A 13,913-nucleotide genomic window follows, 5' to 3' on the forward strand; every position below is an offset into this window, starting at 1 on the left:
CCTCGGCCTCCCAAAGTGCTGGGATTACAGGCTTGAGCCACCGCGCCTGGCCTATATTTTTCTTTTTAAAAAGGTTTGGCAATTACAGTTTTTTGTAGAATTTGTCAGTATAGTATGTCCATATTTTATCACAATAACCTATTTTTAAATACATATGGAAATTGTTTTTCCTGTCAAAATGCTACCTTTTCTTCATTTCCTTGTTTTTCTTTTTTTTTTTTTTGAGACGGAGTTTCACTCATGTTACCTAGGCTGGAGTGCAATGGCGCGATCTCGGCTCACCGCAACCTCCGCCTCCCGGGTTCAGGCAATTCTCCTGCCTCAGCCTCCTGAGTAGCTGGGATTACAGGCACGCGCCACCATGCCCAGCTAATTTTTTGTATTTTTAGTAGAGACGGGGTTTCACCATGTTGACCAGGATGGTCTCGATCTCTTGACCTCGTGATCCACCCGCCTCGGCCTCCCAAAGTGCTGGGATTACAGGCATGAGCCACCGCGCCCGGCCCATTTCCTTGTTTTTCAAAGGACATAAACAGGCATCCAATTATTAATACTTTTTCTTGGCTGGGCACAATGGTTCACACCTGTAATCCCAGCACTTTGGGAAGCCGAGGTGGGCAGATCATTTGAAGCAGGAGTTTGAGAGCAGCCTGGCCAACATGGAGAAACCCTGTTTCTACTAAAAATTCAAAAATTAGCCAGGCATGGTGGTGCACACGTGTAGTCCCATCTACTTGGGAGGCTGAGGCATAAGAACTGCTTGAAATCACTGCAGATGTTGCAGTGAGCTGAGATTGTGCCACCACACAGAGCGAGACTCTGTCTCAAAGACAAAAACAAAAACAAGAACAAAACAATTACTTTTTCTCACTGCAACCTGAAAACATGCTCACATCTACCTCTACACAGAAAACTAGAATGAATCTGTACTGAATCCAAAAGGGACCCCAAGAGGAGAAGGGGGAAGGAGGAAGAGAAGCACTGGGAGGGAGGGAGAAGGGGAGAGGGATGAAGGAAAAAGTAGAGGGGAAGGGAGAGAAGGAGAATTACAATTTTTATTTTTTTGAGACGGAGTCTCGCGCTGTAGCCCAGGCTGGAGTACAGCAGCATGATCTGGGCTCACTGTAACCTCCGCCTCCTGGGTTGTGGTTCAAGCAATTCTCCTGCCTCAGCCTCCCGAGTAGCTGGGATTATAGGTTCATGCCACCATGCCCAGCTAATTTTTGTATTTTTAGTAGAGAGGGGGTTTTACTATGTTGGCCAGGCTGGTCTTGAACTCTTGACCTTGTGATCTCCCCACCTCGGCCTCCCAAAGTGCTGGGATTACAGGCATAAGCCACCACGCCTGGCCTAAATCCCTGTAATTTTTTTCCATGTCTATTGATAATAAACACAGAAAGAAACCCCGATTAACTTTTGATTAGTTAATTTTAATCTTTCACATAAAACAGGCTAAGTTACCTATTTAACAAAAGTAAAGTTTTCTTAACCTTAGTAACATCAGAATTCACTTATATAAATTATATTCATTATTGAACTTCTAATTTTTACTTTAATCTTCTAATATATAAGTTGTGAAAGAGCAGAATTTGAGCATTCTGCTTGTAAGTCTTAATTTTCTTTAGTGCTGTTATCAACAATACTTAACCAGTGGAAGAAATGGAAACTATTTATGCTATAAATTATTTTTTTGGGGGAAGCACATAATATTTTTTTTCTTTTTTTAAATTTTTTTTTAAGAGACAGAGTTTCACCATGTTGGTCAGGCTGGTCTCAAACTCCTGACCTCAGGTGATCCACCCGCCTTGGCATCCCAGAGTGCTGGGATTACAGGCATGAGCCACCATGCCCGGCCTAATGTTTTTAATATTATTTAAGAAAAGCAGCTTCTGTTCCTTTCATATTCCATTTAGAACTTTTCACAGTACTTCTCTAAATGAAATAAAGAGCTAAGGTTTAGGTATATGCCCAAGAGAATTGAAAACATATGTTCACACAAAACTTATACACAAATGTTCATAGTAACATTATTCATAATCACTAAGAAATAAAATACTCAAAAGTCCATCAACTCATGAACAGATAAACAGAATGTGGTACGTCCATACAATGGAATATTCTTTAGCTACAAAAAGGAATGAACTACTACTTATACATGCTACAACATGGATGGACCTTGAAAACACTGTGTAAGTGAAAGAGGTCAGGCATAAAAGGCCACATGTTATATGATTCTACTCTATTCCATAGAGACACAAAGTACATTAGAGGTTATCAGGGACTGCTGGGGTGAAGGAATGGAGAATGAATGCTATGCGTAAGGGGTTTATTCTGGGAATGATGAAAATATTCTGGAATTGGATCTTCACAATAGTTGAATAATATTGTGAATATACTAAAACTATCAAACTGTATACTTTAAAATTGTACATTTTACATGTAAAATTTCATGTAAATTATATTTCAATTAAAAAATTAAACCATTATATAGATCAAAACATCAATAAAATTAAAAATCAAATAACAAACTAGGAAACTAAAAATAATATTGGCAATATATATGACAGCTAAGGGTATAATTAAGAAACTTATAAGAAGCCAAAAAATACATAAAATAGATTAAAAATGTCAACTTCACTGGAAAATACAAATTAAACAATTATATACACACATTTAAAAAACATCATAGCACTTAGGGCTGGTTTAAAAAATAAAAAAAAGCTGAGGCAGTAAAAAGAGAAGAATTTAGCAAACAACAAGAAGAAAAAATAAATAATTTAAAAAAACAGGCTGGATGAAGTGGCTCACATTTGTAATCCCAGTACTCTAGGAGGCTGAGGCAGGAGACTCACTTGAGCCCAGGAGCTGGAAATTAGCCTATGAAACAATGTGAGAATCCTGTCTCTACAATTTTTTTTTTTTTTTCTTGAGACGGAGTCTTGCTCTGTCACCCAGGCAGGAGTGCAGTGGAGTGATCTCAACTCACTGCAACTTCCATCTCCCTGGTTCAAGCGATTTTCCTTCTCAGCCTCCTGAGTAGCTGGGATTACAGGCACGTGCCACCATGCCCAGCTAATTTTTTTGTATTTTTAGTAGAGGCAGGGTTTCACCACACTGCCCAGGCTGGTCTTGAACTCCTGACCTCAAATGATCCACCCACATCAGCTTCCCAAAGTGTTGGGATTACAGGCGTGAGCCACCACGTACAGCTCTACAAAAACACTTTTAAAAAATTAGCAGGACATGGCATCACATGTCTGTAGTTCTAGCTACTCAGGAAGCTAAGGCAGGAAGATCGTTTGAGCTCAGGAGTTTGAGGCTTCAGTGAGTTATGACTGCACCACTATACTCCAGCCTGGGTGACAAATCAGGACCCTAACTCTATTTAAAAAAAAAAAAAAAAAAGCCACAAACCTAAAAAAAAAAAACACCAACAAAACTCTTCAGGGAAGACACTCAAACATGCCTTCTACCTGCTAGAAAAGTAATCTTTTAAATTAATTATGCAACTTGTTTAGGTATATCAAATTCTTTATTTCACTTTACCTACCTTGGTAGCTAATCTAATCTGGTCATCAGTAGAAATTTTTAATGAATCTTTAGTTTTTTGTGTTTTATAAATACCTTCAAAGTGTTTATTAAATGATAATGAAACACGTTCTTCTTAATATCTTCCTGATATTTACAATAGAGCTTGGAAGAAAACAGTACCACATTTCTATTCTCTAAAACAGGGGTCCCCAATCCCTGGGCCACAGACAGATGGGTACTGGTCAGTGGCCAGTTAGGAACCAGGCTGCCCAGCAGGAGGTGAACGGTGGGCAGGTGAGTGAGCAAACAAAGCTGAGCTATGCCTCCTGTCAGATCAGCAGCGGCATTAGATTCTCATAGGAATGTGAACCCTATTGTGAACGACACATGCAAGGGATCTAGATTGTGTGCTCCTTATGAGAATCTAATGCCTGATGATCTGTCACTGTCTCCCATCACCCCCAGGTGGGACTATCTAGCTGTAGGAAAAGCTCAGGGCTCCCACTGACTCTACCTTTCAGTGAGTATATAATAATAATAATAATAATAGAAATAAATTGCACAGGCCGGGCGCGGTGGCTTAAGCCTGTAATCCCAGCACTTTGGGAGGCCGAGGCGGGTGGATCACGAGGTCAAGAGATCGAGACCATCCTGGTCAACATGGTGAAACCCCGTCTCTACTAAAAATACAAAAAATTAGCTGGGCATGGTGGTGCGTGCCTGTAATCCCAGCTACTCAGGAGGCTGAGGCAGGAGAATTGCCTGAACACCCAGGAGGTGGAGGTTGCGGTGAGCCGAGATCGTGCCATTGCACTCCAGCCTGGGTAACATGAGTGAAACTCTGTCTCAAAAAAAAAAAAAAAAAAAAAAAAAGGAAATAAATTGCACAATAAATGTAATGCACTTGAATCGTCCCAAAACCATACCCTCACCCAATCCATGGAAAAACTGTCTTCCATAAAACTGGTCCTTGGTGCCAGAAAGGTTGGGGACTGCTGCAGTCTAAAACCATAGAATAAGCTAAAAATATTCAATAATCCATAAAGTATTACTATACCTGTGTACTGCCATCACAGAAGTAAAAAGTCTAGGGCTTCCAGGAACCAAGTTTGTAAATATAAATTCAAAACGAGTACTGTTACATTTTGTTAGTATATAAAGAGCTTCAGTTTGGCCTCGTAATTTCTGTAAGGACAAATTTATTTAAAAGTTCAGATTTTAGGAGCAATTTCTCCTTTATAGTGAAAACAAACATCAATCTCAAATATCTAGTTTCTTTACTATATATATATATTTCAATAAGAATTTTTAGACTTACAGAGTTAGCAGTCCTTGTTGTAATATTCAGTATGCAATTATAACCGACAGCTAAAATCCAAAAGCAAAGAATGTAAAGAACATGATATGGTACATTGAGAAAAATACTTTTCTAAAAAAAAAAAAAATTTATATATATATACAGAACTTTTAACAGTTTAGAAATTAAACGTATATAGAAATACACTTTTAAAAGTTTAAAAGAAATAACTATAAATTTAAATAATTAAAAAAAAACTAGAGGGTTAATTCTGTCTCTTTGAACAAACAAAAATACAACACGGGAAAAAGGAAGTCTTCATCCTTAAAGCCTCTGCAACATTATTTACTGAAAGTTTTAGCACTACTACATCAAAAGAACAAGTCTAGCTGGGTAATCTAAAATACTTTAAAAAAATAAGTGGGTTCGGCGCTGTGGCTCACACCTGTAATCCCAGCACTTTGGGAGGCCAAGGCGGGTGGGTCACCTGAGGTGGGGAGTTTGAGACCAGCCTGACCAACACAGAGAAATCCTGTCTCTACTAAAAATACAAAATTAGCCAGGCATAGTGGTGCATGCCTGTAATTCCAGCCATTTGGGAGGCTGAGGAAGGAGAATTGCTTGAACCCGGAAGGTGGAGGTTGTGGTGAGCCAAGATTGCACCATTGCACTCCAGCCTGAGCAACAAGAGTGAAACTCTGTCTCAAAAAGAGGAGAAAAAAAAAGATTTCCACGTACTTCCACATACTTCTTTGGTATCAAAGGCACCATGTAAGTTCACATGACAAAGGGTTTTTTTTCTTCAGACTTATCTAACAAAGATACTTACAAACATTGACTCTTGGTAATGCCAAAGAGTGCCAGAGAATTCTTAAATTTGTTACCAAGAGTCTACCTAAAAGCAAACAGACAAAAATAGGTTAACTTAAATAAGGACCCATTTTGCAGCACTGAATGAGGTGGATATGGAACTTCTGGCTTAGTATCAGAAGCAACACTTACAGATATTTTTCATATGTTTATTAACTGAAAATATTGTGCATATCTAACCTATATAAGGTATACAATGTATGATTCAGAATCCTAGAGAAACAAAATTTGACAGTTATATAAGGAATACAGATGTTCTCTGCCAATAGCTTTGCTCTAACTCAAACTGACTGAGGAAAGACTTGTGCACTAGTTTTTCTGTCTTAGTAGAAGCTGTTCTGGGGTCCCAACAAGTCAACTGAGAATGAATACAGGATAATTACACAGCCATTCATTGAAATTGCGATTTTTCAAAGAACTCTCATATACGCGCTAATCGTTGATATATGAGTACTTTCTCAGCAGTTCTCATTTAAATGAACCATGTATTTATACACACAATTTTGCTGTGAGCAAACTACTTTGTTCCTAAGAAGTTATGGTGAGGCTGAAGTCTACTTAAGGCTTTATACTTTTTGATCTTAGCATCAGACTGATGTTCATACACTGAAATACGAAGTTAGATACTTCATTTCTCAAAATGTGTCCTGTACAACAGTGATCCCTTATAGATGCTCCAAGAAAAAAAATAAATTTGAAAATGGCATACTAGGTGTATTAGAGATATATAATACAAATGAGCATTTTATGATAGCTTTGAGATATTCTGAAATAATAAGACTTATTTTGTTTAAACACATTATTTCACCAACAAATTACAACCATAAAATTCTTTTGATGAGTAATCTATAGCCAGCCAGGTCATACTCTTTCCGATAATCTCTAGAATGTCTAAAATCAGAGAAACTAGGTCTGTATGAATACTGGAGTGAAACTGGATAACACAGGTGGCTTTAAAAAAGGTAAAGGCATTCTCAAGGGAGATTGTGGAAAATTACAGATTATGTTTGACAAATAATAAGTAATCCAGCATGGTTGGAGTGTAAGGTTCATACAAGATCATAGAAGACTAGGTATTGCATCTTTCAGTCATTGGTTCAATGGAAAATAGATGGTACACTCAAGTTAGGATAACTGAGGTTTATTTACAAAAGAGGGAGCAGCAGTTAATGAAATCTGGAAAAAACAAGAGTCCTATGGAGCTGACTGCTTTGAGAGGAGGGACAGCCAACCTCTCATTGAGAAGGAACCAGGGGAATAAATACCCAGACCTTATGCTCCTGCCTCTTTTTGATCTTCTGCCATGACTCTTCCAACTGAAAGCCAGAGTACACAAGGAACCCTTAGATGTACTCTACACAAGTCATGTTTCCAGGGCAAGGGGAAAAAGGTGGAGAAGAATGCCAGACCTGGAAGGACAAATGGAAGATGGCAGCACAGGCGATAAACACTGTTTTTGGACATACTAGAAGTCCTTTAATGCTAGACAAAAAAATTCAAACTTGGACCTGTTAGCAATAGCGGCAGTAGAGTTGGGGGTGGGGTTTAGGATTGGAAATGGGAAGGACTAAAAATTTTTGAGAAGAGAATAATGTGACCCTACCAGTTTAGAAATCAATGTAGGCAGTTAGGTTTATCACTTAGCTACATGACCCCGGAAAAGTGAACTAACCTCTCTATTCCTCAGTTTCCTCATTTGAAAATAAATATGACTGTATCTACTTTAAATTTTTTGTTTTACTATTTTTATTACTGTTAAATGAGATTATATCTATATAAAAGATTCAGAACAGTGACTGGCAAACAATAAACATTCCCAAAATAACAGTTACTTAAAAAATAATCATTTGCAAACTAATTTTTGACTTTTTTTGTTATAGATACACTGGTTTTCCTTAGGCCATTTTACCTAGGCAACATTTTATTTCTACAAATGGGCTATGGGCTCAGGACATCTATTGATTCTTTTATATTTTTCTGTCAGTCCCAAGAGAAATTATGGAGTGGGAAGACTTTGCCACATAAAACCCCAACCACCCGTTTGCCTTTTTCTCTGCTCCTGGAATATCTCCCACAATCTCTATGATTTTTAACCCTACTTCTTTTCTGCTAAAGGGGCCCAGCCGACAGCTCCAAACCCAGTGTTCCACACATGGAGTTTCCTCTCCATCCTGCCTAATACCAAAATACGGTTGTCCCTGTTTCTACTAATCTCCCAAACACTGAAATATAGCTGTCCCTTTTATTCTTACACAGCTATTAAATATTTTAATCCTGTACAAACTCATTTCTATGACTTTATTTATTATAGATACATTGGTTATATTTTCTCTATGACATTTTACCTAAGCAACATTTTCTCTCTACAACTAGGCTACGAGCTATAGGCACTGTGCAAAGCTAATCTGATAATTTCAAGTCAGGGTACTAACAGCTGAAAATTGATTAAATGTGCTAATCTTCCAGGATATTTATAGTTTTAACATAGGGGCTCTTGAACTTGGCAATGCCTTAACTTGATCATTTCCAAATTGCTGAAAGGGAGGGGAAGTGGAGGGCTAGGAAGCAAGATTCCCCTTCCATTTTTTAACTCCTTAATGATCAGAAGTGCTGTATACTTCTGTAAATTTTCAAAAGGTTTTTGAGGTCTGTGCACCCACACAGTTATTTCTATTTTATTTTGAGACAGAGTCTTGCACTGTCACCCAGGCCAAGTACAGGGACACGAACATGACTTACTGCAGCCTCAGCCTCCTGGGCTCAAGCGATCCTCCCACCTCAGTATCCCTAGTAGCTGGGACCGCAGGCATGCACCACCATACTTGGCTAATTCTTTTTATTTTTTGGAGAGACAGGATCTTGTTATGTTGCCCAGGCTGGTCTCTTAACTCCTGGCCTTAGGCAATTCTCCCAACTTGGCCTCCCAAAGTGCTGGAATTATAGGCATGAGCCACTGTAGTTGGGCTGTTTTTATTAATAGTAGGATTTCAGGCACTGGAGATTTCTGGTCAGGGGAGCTTTCTGTCCTTCCTACTCTGAAGTATTAGTACAGGATTCTGCACTCAATGAGTATTTGAAGAAGTGAAAAATGTTCTATTAAAAGTTTCTGCCAATCTGTATGAAACTTTATCTTGGCTTTCTCAAGTTAATTCAGATTTTGTCAAGATACAGCCATCTTGACAGTTGGGATTATTTTTCCACTCTCAAAAGCACAAACTAAGACTTTTTTGCTGCTAGATCTTCATACTCCACTCTCATCTGAGCCTGACAGACACCAGGAAGCATTTTAGAAGTGTGATCTAAGCATTACTTTAAGGATGGGACCCAGCCACTAAAAGGATCTGCCTACAGGTGGTGGCCTGTAGGCAGCAGGCCTCTTTGGAAGCATTTCTTCTCTGAGGGGAACCACCCTCACCTCTATCTCCATTATTTCCTTTGATGTCTTCAATTGAATCTAAATCTCCAGGTCTTGTTTTCATTTGCCTAAAATGAATATAAAGGTCTTAATTTTATAGCTACCACTATACCCGCTTACCATCTATTTAGAGAGAAAAGAGACATATGTACCTTAGCCAGGAGCAGTGGCTTATGCCTATAATCCCAGCACTTTGGGAGGCCAAGGTAGGTAGATCATTTGAAGTCAGGAGTTTGAGACATATGTATATAAAAGGGCCAGCAGCATAAATAATACTATACCAAAAGTTCATGCATTTAAAAATAAGGTCTCTGAGGGGAACCACCCTCAGAGAAGAAATGCTTACAAGAGGGCCTGCTGCCTACATGCCAACCTAGAGCTGATCAGAAGAAAGTCTCAGGAAGCAAGCAGCCAGTCAAAAGGGGTACAGTAAGCATGTTCTGCCAATAAGGGTTACCATTCCTTCTTGATGATTTTTTGATTCCCCCTTTCCTGAAAGAAGTCTGCTCTATTTCCCCACTTATCCCTTTCAAGTAAGAGGTTTACGTCCCTCCCTCCTAAACTTCCTCTCCCCTAAAACATTTTCTGGATACATTAAGCTGCCATTCCACATCTTCTATTTTTTTCCTTGAAGAACAGTAATGACGTTTCCAAGACCTACTGGTCATTGGCTCCACAGACAGCTGCTATAGGCAGGCCGGACTTTTAAAAGTTCCAACCTTGGGGACATTTGGTTTGGGAGGGACTCTAGGGTCCAGCTGTGCTGGTCCCCAGTGACAGTCAGAGAAGTCTCACAGGATTTTCCAGTACTTGACCTACAAATAGATTTCACAGTGCAGCATTAAATTTGTTCCCCACATATCCATGTCTAGGTGACAACCATAGGTGATTGATGGTGCATTACTCCTGAATTTTTAAAAAGGAAGCATGGCTCCAGGTACTACAGCTATGATCTACTTGTATTTCACTACCCCATATCCTTTTCTGGGGAGACAGGTCCAATGGTCAGAACTAATGCCCCTTGCAAACAGGTCTCCTTGAGTTTTAACAGCTACATTGGATAAAAGTGATGTTAGAACTAGGACTTAGTAAAGGACCAAACTACAAGCTTAATGCCTATCCTTTCTTCTATTTAAATCTGAGAAAAGTCTTACGTGGTTTTAACTCTCCCATTTTCACAATTACACTGAAAAATGATGCTGTTTCATATATTCTCTAGCTAATATGATTCAACATTTGTAAATTAAACCAGGAATATAAAATACATGTAAAAATATACTCACCTCTGTCTCCATTATTTCCTTTGGTGTCTTCAATTGAATCTAAACAATCAATAAGGACTTCTCCGGGTCTTGTTTTCATTTGCCTAAAGTGAATATAAAGGTTTGATTTTTATAGCTACAACTATACCTGCTTACAATCTATTTAGGGAGAAAAGAGACATATGTACATAAAACAGCCAACAGCATAAGTTATGTTGTACCAAATGTTCATTCATTTAAAGATAAGGTCTTCAAGAACTTCAAGAACCTAAAGATCAGTGGGGCCTGGAGTGACCAGGGCCATCTGGAGTAAGCCAGATGAGTAGGAGGTACAGAATTTTGAAAAATGAAAAGAGAATCCATAATTAAAGACCAGGAAAAAGCAATAGTAAGGACATGTGAGAAGACTGGCCAAGCTAGAGAAGGACCATATTGGGAGGTAGTGAGAGAAATACTGTTGGATAACTAATGAGGAACCAGACTATGGAGAACCCAGAATGCCAGCCTGATAGGTTTAGGCCTTATCCTGTGGACAGGAGAGAACCTCCAGAGGTTTCTGAGCAGAGGAAAGGACATCAGGAAATTATGAAAGGTATGGTTAAAGAAGAGCTGTATGAAAAGCATTTTTGGAACTTGGCAAATTGATACAGGTTACAAAAGGAAATAAAGGCAGCTTGCTGACTGATAGAATACATTCTACAGTGTCCAAAAAACCCCAGCAAATATCTAGTAGAGCCTTCTAATATACTCTCCATAGAGCCAACTCAATCACCTGTTGAAAATACAGATTCATTTCCCTGCTTAAAAGCCTTCCATGTCCTCTGGCTGCCTAGAAGTTGAAGTCCAAAATCATGAGCTAAAAATGTCACAATCTGGCTAATTCATCTTTCTATTTGTACCTCCAACCTCTCTCTGCAGCAGACCCTGCCTTCTAGCCAGAGGTTGCAACTCCAAGACTCTGCTTCTTATGCTTAACTCTTACTCTCCTCCTGTCTACCCTGACAAGGGTCCCATTCTTCAGGGACCAACTCAAATACTATGAATATTTATTCGTCTTCAAGGACTTCACCAGGCAGAATAAATTGTTCTGTTTCTATTAGTCTCAGCTTTTTGTTCATTTTTTCAGAATGGTACTTAACATATTTATTATAGTAGTTGTCTGTGTATCTCCTGCACTAGAATGGGGGATATGAGTATTATTTCCTATTATTTTCTGTCTCTGGCTATCGGCATAGTAACTAGCACACAATAAGCACTGATAAATGTTTATTAATGTTAACGAAATGGCCTTTTGTTTGCATTAAGAACCCTACAAGAATGACAGAAAATGTCATAGAATGTCACAATATGTAACTATGGTCCATAATTTTACAAATTCCTTTCTCTTTCATCTTCTTAAAGGATCTAACATGTTAGTATTAGATATCTAGCCACCACTTAACCTGGAAAATGTATCAATATTTCATTTTTCTATCTAAGGAAGTGAGGTCTATAAGGAATGATAAGAGGTAGCTAAGCAGTTCTATGCCATTAATCCAGGAATCTTAGCTTTAGTGTTTCTCAACACTTAGTATCCCAACCTGCATTTTTCCCCCTGGATTTTGGAGCAGGAGGTTTCTAACCACCTTCTCTTTAAAGAACGGTAATTTCCCAAAACAGGGCTTCTATTTAAAGTATGATAATTTCCAAAAACAGGGCTGAAAAAGAGGGCCCCTTCTTCTTCTTGGTGATTTCGATGAATAACTAGATGAAAGTTTACCAAGGACATAAAGTTTGCGTGGTTAGGAATTTTTGAAGACTGCCTACTCCCCACCTCCCTTATTTTACAGACATGAAGACTCCAGCTTGAATGATGAAGACATTTGTCCAAGGGCCCACACAGTGTGTCGATATTACAGACTTAGTTTTAGAACCCTAGTTTCCTGAGCCCCTGACCTACGTTCCTTCCATGAAACTGAAATCCCAAGCTCAGGTGGGTGTATACAGGACGCCAAGCCCCGGTGGTCCTGGTCTGTCCCGCAGACCAGGATGGGGGACCGACGGTCGTACGGGACCAAAACTAAGTATCCAGACGCGCTCTTGCCACGGCGCCGGCCTCTGGAAGGCCGCAGTGGCCCAGCCGGCCTGGGGACTCTCGAGGCGCCGACGAGGGACGCAAACATCCTACCCTCGCCAACGTGGCGAGCAGCGGGGTCGCAGGCTATGCCCGCGGGTCCCCAACGCGCACCGCGGCGCCCTCTACAGGCTGAAGACCCCTCGGGAATCTTGGAGACTCACTGCGCGGACAGGTCGAAGCGGACATCTCGGTCCTCCCAAAGCGCATCCAGCACCGACATGTTGAACAAAGCCCGCGGCTGGCCCTCTCCACAGAGGTGGAGGCCCAGCCGCGTCTCGCTGGCTCCAAGGCAACGGGCCGCCTCCGTCGCGACGTCTACGGCGGGCGCCGAGACTCAAGCTTCCGAGAGAGTGCGCGCGCGTCACCCAGCTGGTTCGCATTGTTAAGCCGATTAGAGATGCGAGGCAGGATTTAGGAGTCTCGGAGAAGCCCAGCTGTCTCCGCCGCGGGGGAGCGTGCCTGACCTCTGGGCGACCTTCCTCGCCTCCAAACAGACATCCTTTAGCCGTTTTACCCCTCTCTGTATTTCTCTTCACCGTAAAGAGATTTAGATTTAAAGCTGGGCATGGTGGCTTCCGCCTGTAATCCCAGCACTTTGGGAGGCCGAGGCTCGGTAATCACTTGAGACCAAGAATTCGAGACTAACCTGGGTAACATAGCGAAACTTCATTTCTACACAAACCTCAAAATTGCCAGGGATGGTGGTGCACACCTGTAGTCTCAACTACTGTACTTCGGTCGCTGAGGCGGAAGGATCTCGAGCCCAAGGCTGTGGGGAGCTATTATTGTGCCTCTGCCCTCCAGCCTAGGCGACAGAGATATAGGACCAACAGGTTCATATGCCTTCCGTGAGGTAACAAACCCATTACACGAAGACAGGAGAGTTTGCCGCAGGGAAAGAGTTTAATGATTGCAGGGTATCTAGCAAAGAGATGGGAAAAGACCTTCAAATCCATCTTCCGAATAGTTCTGGGCTGAGGTTTTTACAAGGATCACAGAGGGTGAGGGGCTGGAAAATTGGGGTCGTTGATTGGTCAGAGTAAGGGAGATGAAATCTTCAGGATAGGGAAACTTCATTCTTTGCTGAGTTAGTTTCTCATGGGGTTCCTCAGACCAGCTGGGCAGTAGTTTCATTGGTATCCAGGATCTGAAAGACTGTCTCAAAGGGAAAACTTAATATTTCATAATGTTCAAGTTGTTCTCTCTAGAGCAATGGAAGAGAACTATAATCTCGTTGACAGGACAATAGGCCCCAAACAACTGTGAGGAAGCAGGTCAGAGAGGAAGCTGACCTCATGATTAATGCCAAATTGGCTGCAAGCTTGGTTATTTTTGTCTCCCCCCTCCAACCAATTTCTTTCCTGATTAATTTTATAAAGTTTATAGGAATGGTTTTAGAATGAGGGAAAAAAAGGAAATTTG

General features: G+C 40.5%; 1 protein-coding gene across 8 annotated transcripts in view; it reads right to left on the reverse strand.

The window, feature by feature from the left end:
• The window catches only part of BBS5 (Bardet-Biedl syndrome 5), a 25,043-nt gene extending 11,960 nt beyond the window's left edge, over positions 1-13,083 (reverse strand). Inside the window, exons 1-5 of one of the 8 annotated variants that reach the window (XM_032293052.1) lie at positions 12,653-13,083; positions 10,397-10,479; positions 5,658-5,723; positions 4,850-4,899; positions 4,589-4,716 (exon numbers count right to left, since the gene is read on the reverse strand). In XM_032293052.1, the coding sequence (XP_032148943.1) occupies positions 4,589-4,716; positions 4,850-4,899; positions 5,658-5,723; positions 10,397-10,479; positions 12,653-12,711 (386 nt within the window). In that variant the 5' untranslated portion in view covers positions 12,712-13,083. Of the gene's footprint in view, positions 1-4,588; positions 4,717-4,849; positions 4,900-5,657; positions 5,724-9,113; positions 9,182-10,396; positions 10,480-12,134; positions 12,520-12,542 lie in introns of those variants that run through there. The other 7 variants (XM_032293053.1, XM_032293058.1, XM_032293055.1 and 4 more) reach the window with 7 other exon arrangements.
• Positions 13,084-13,913: the final 830 nt, after the last annotated feature.

This window comes from Sapajus apella, unplaced genomic scaffold, assembly GCF_009761245.1.
Source record: "Sapajus apella isolate SASKATOON/1434 unplaced genomic scaffold, GSC_monkey_1.0 scaffold28, whole genome shotgun sequence".
Lineage (NCBI taxonomy): Eukaryota > Metazoa > Chordata > Mammalia > Primates > Cebidae > Sapajus > Sapajus apella.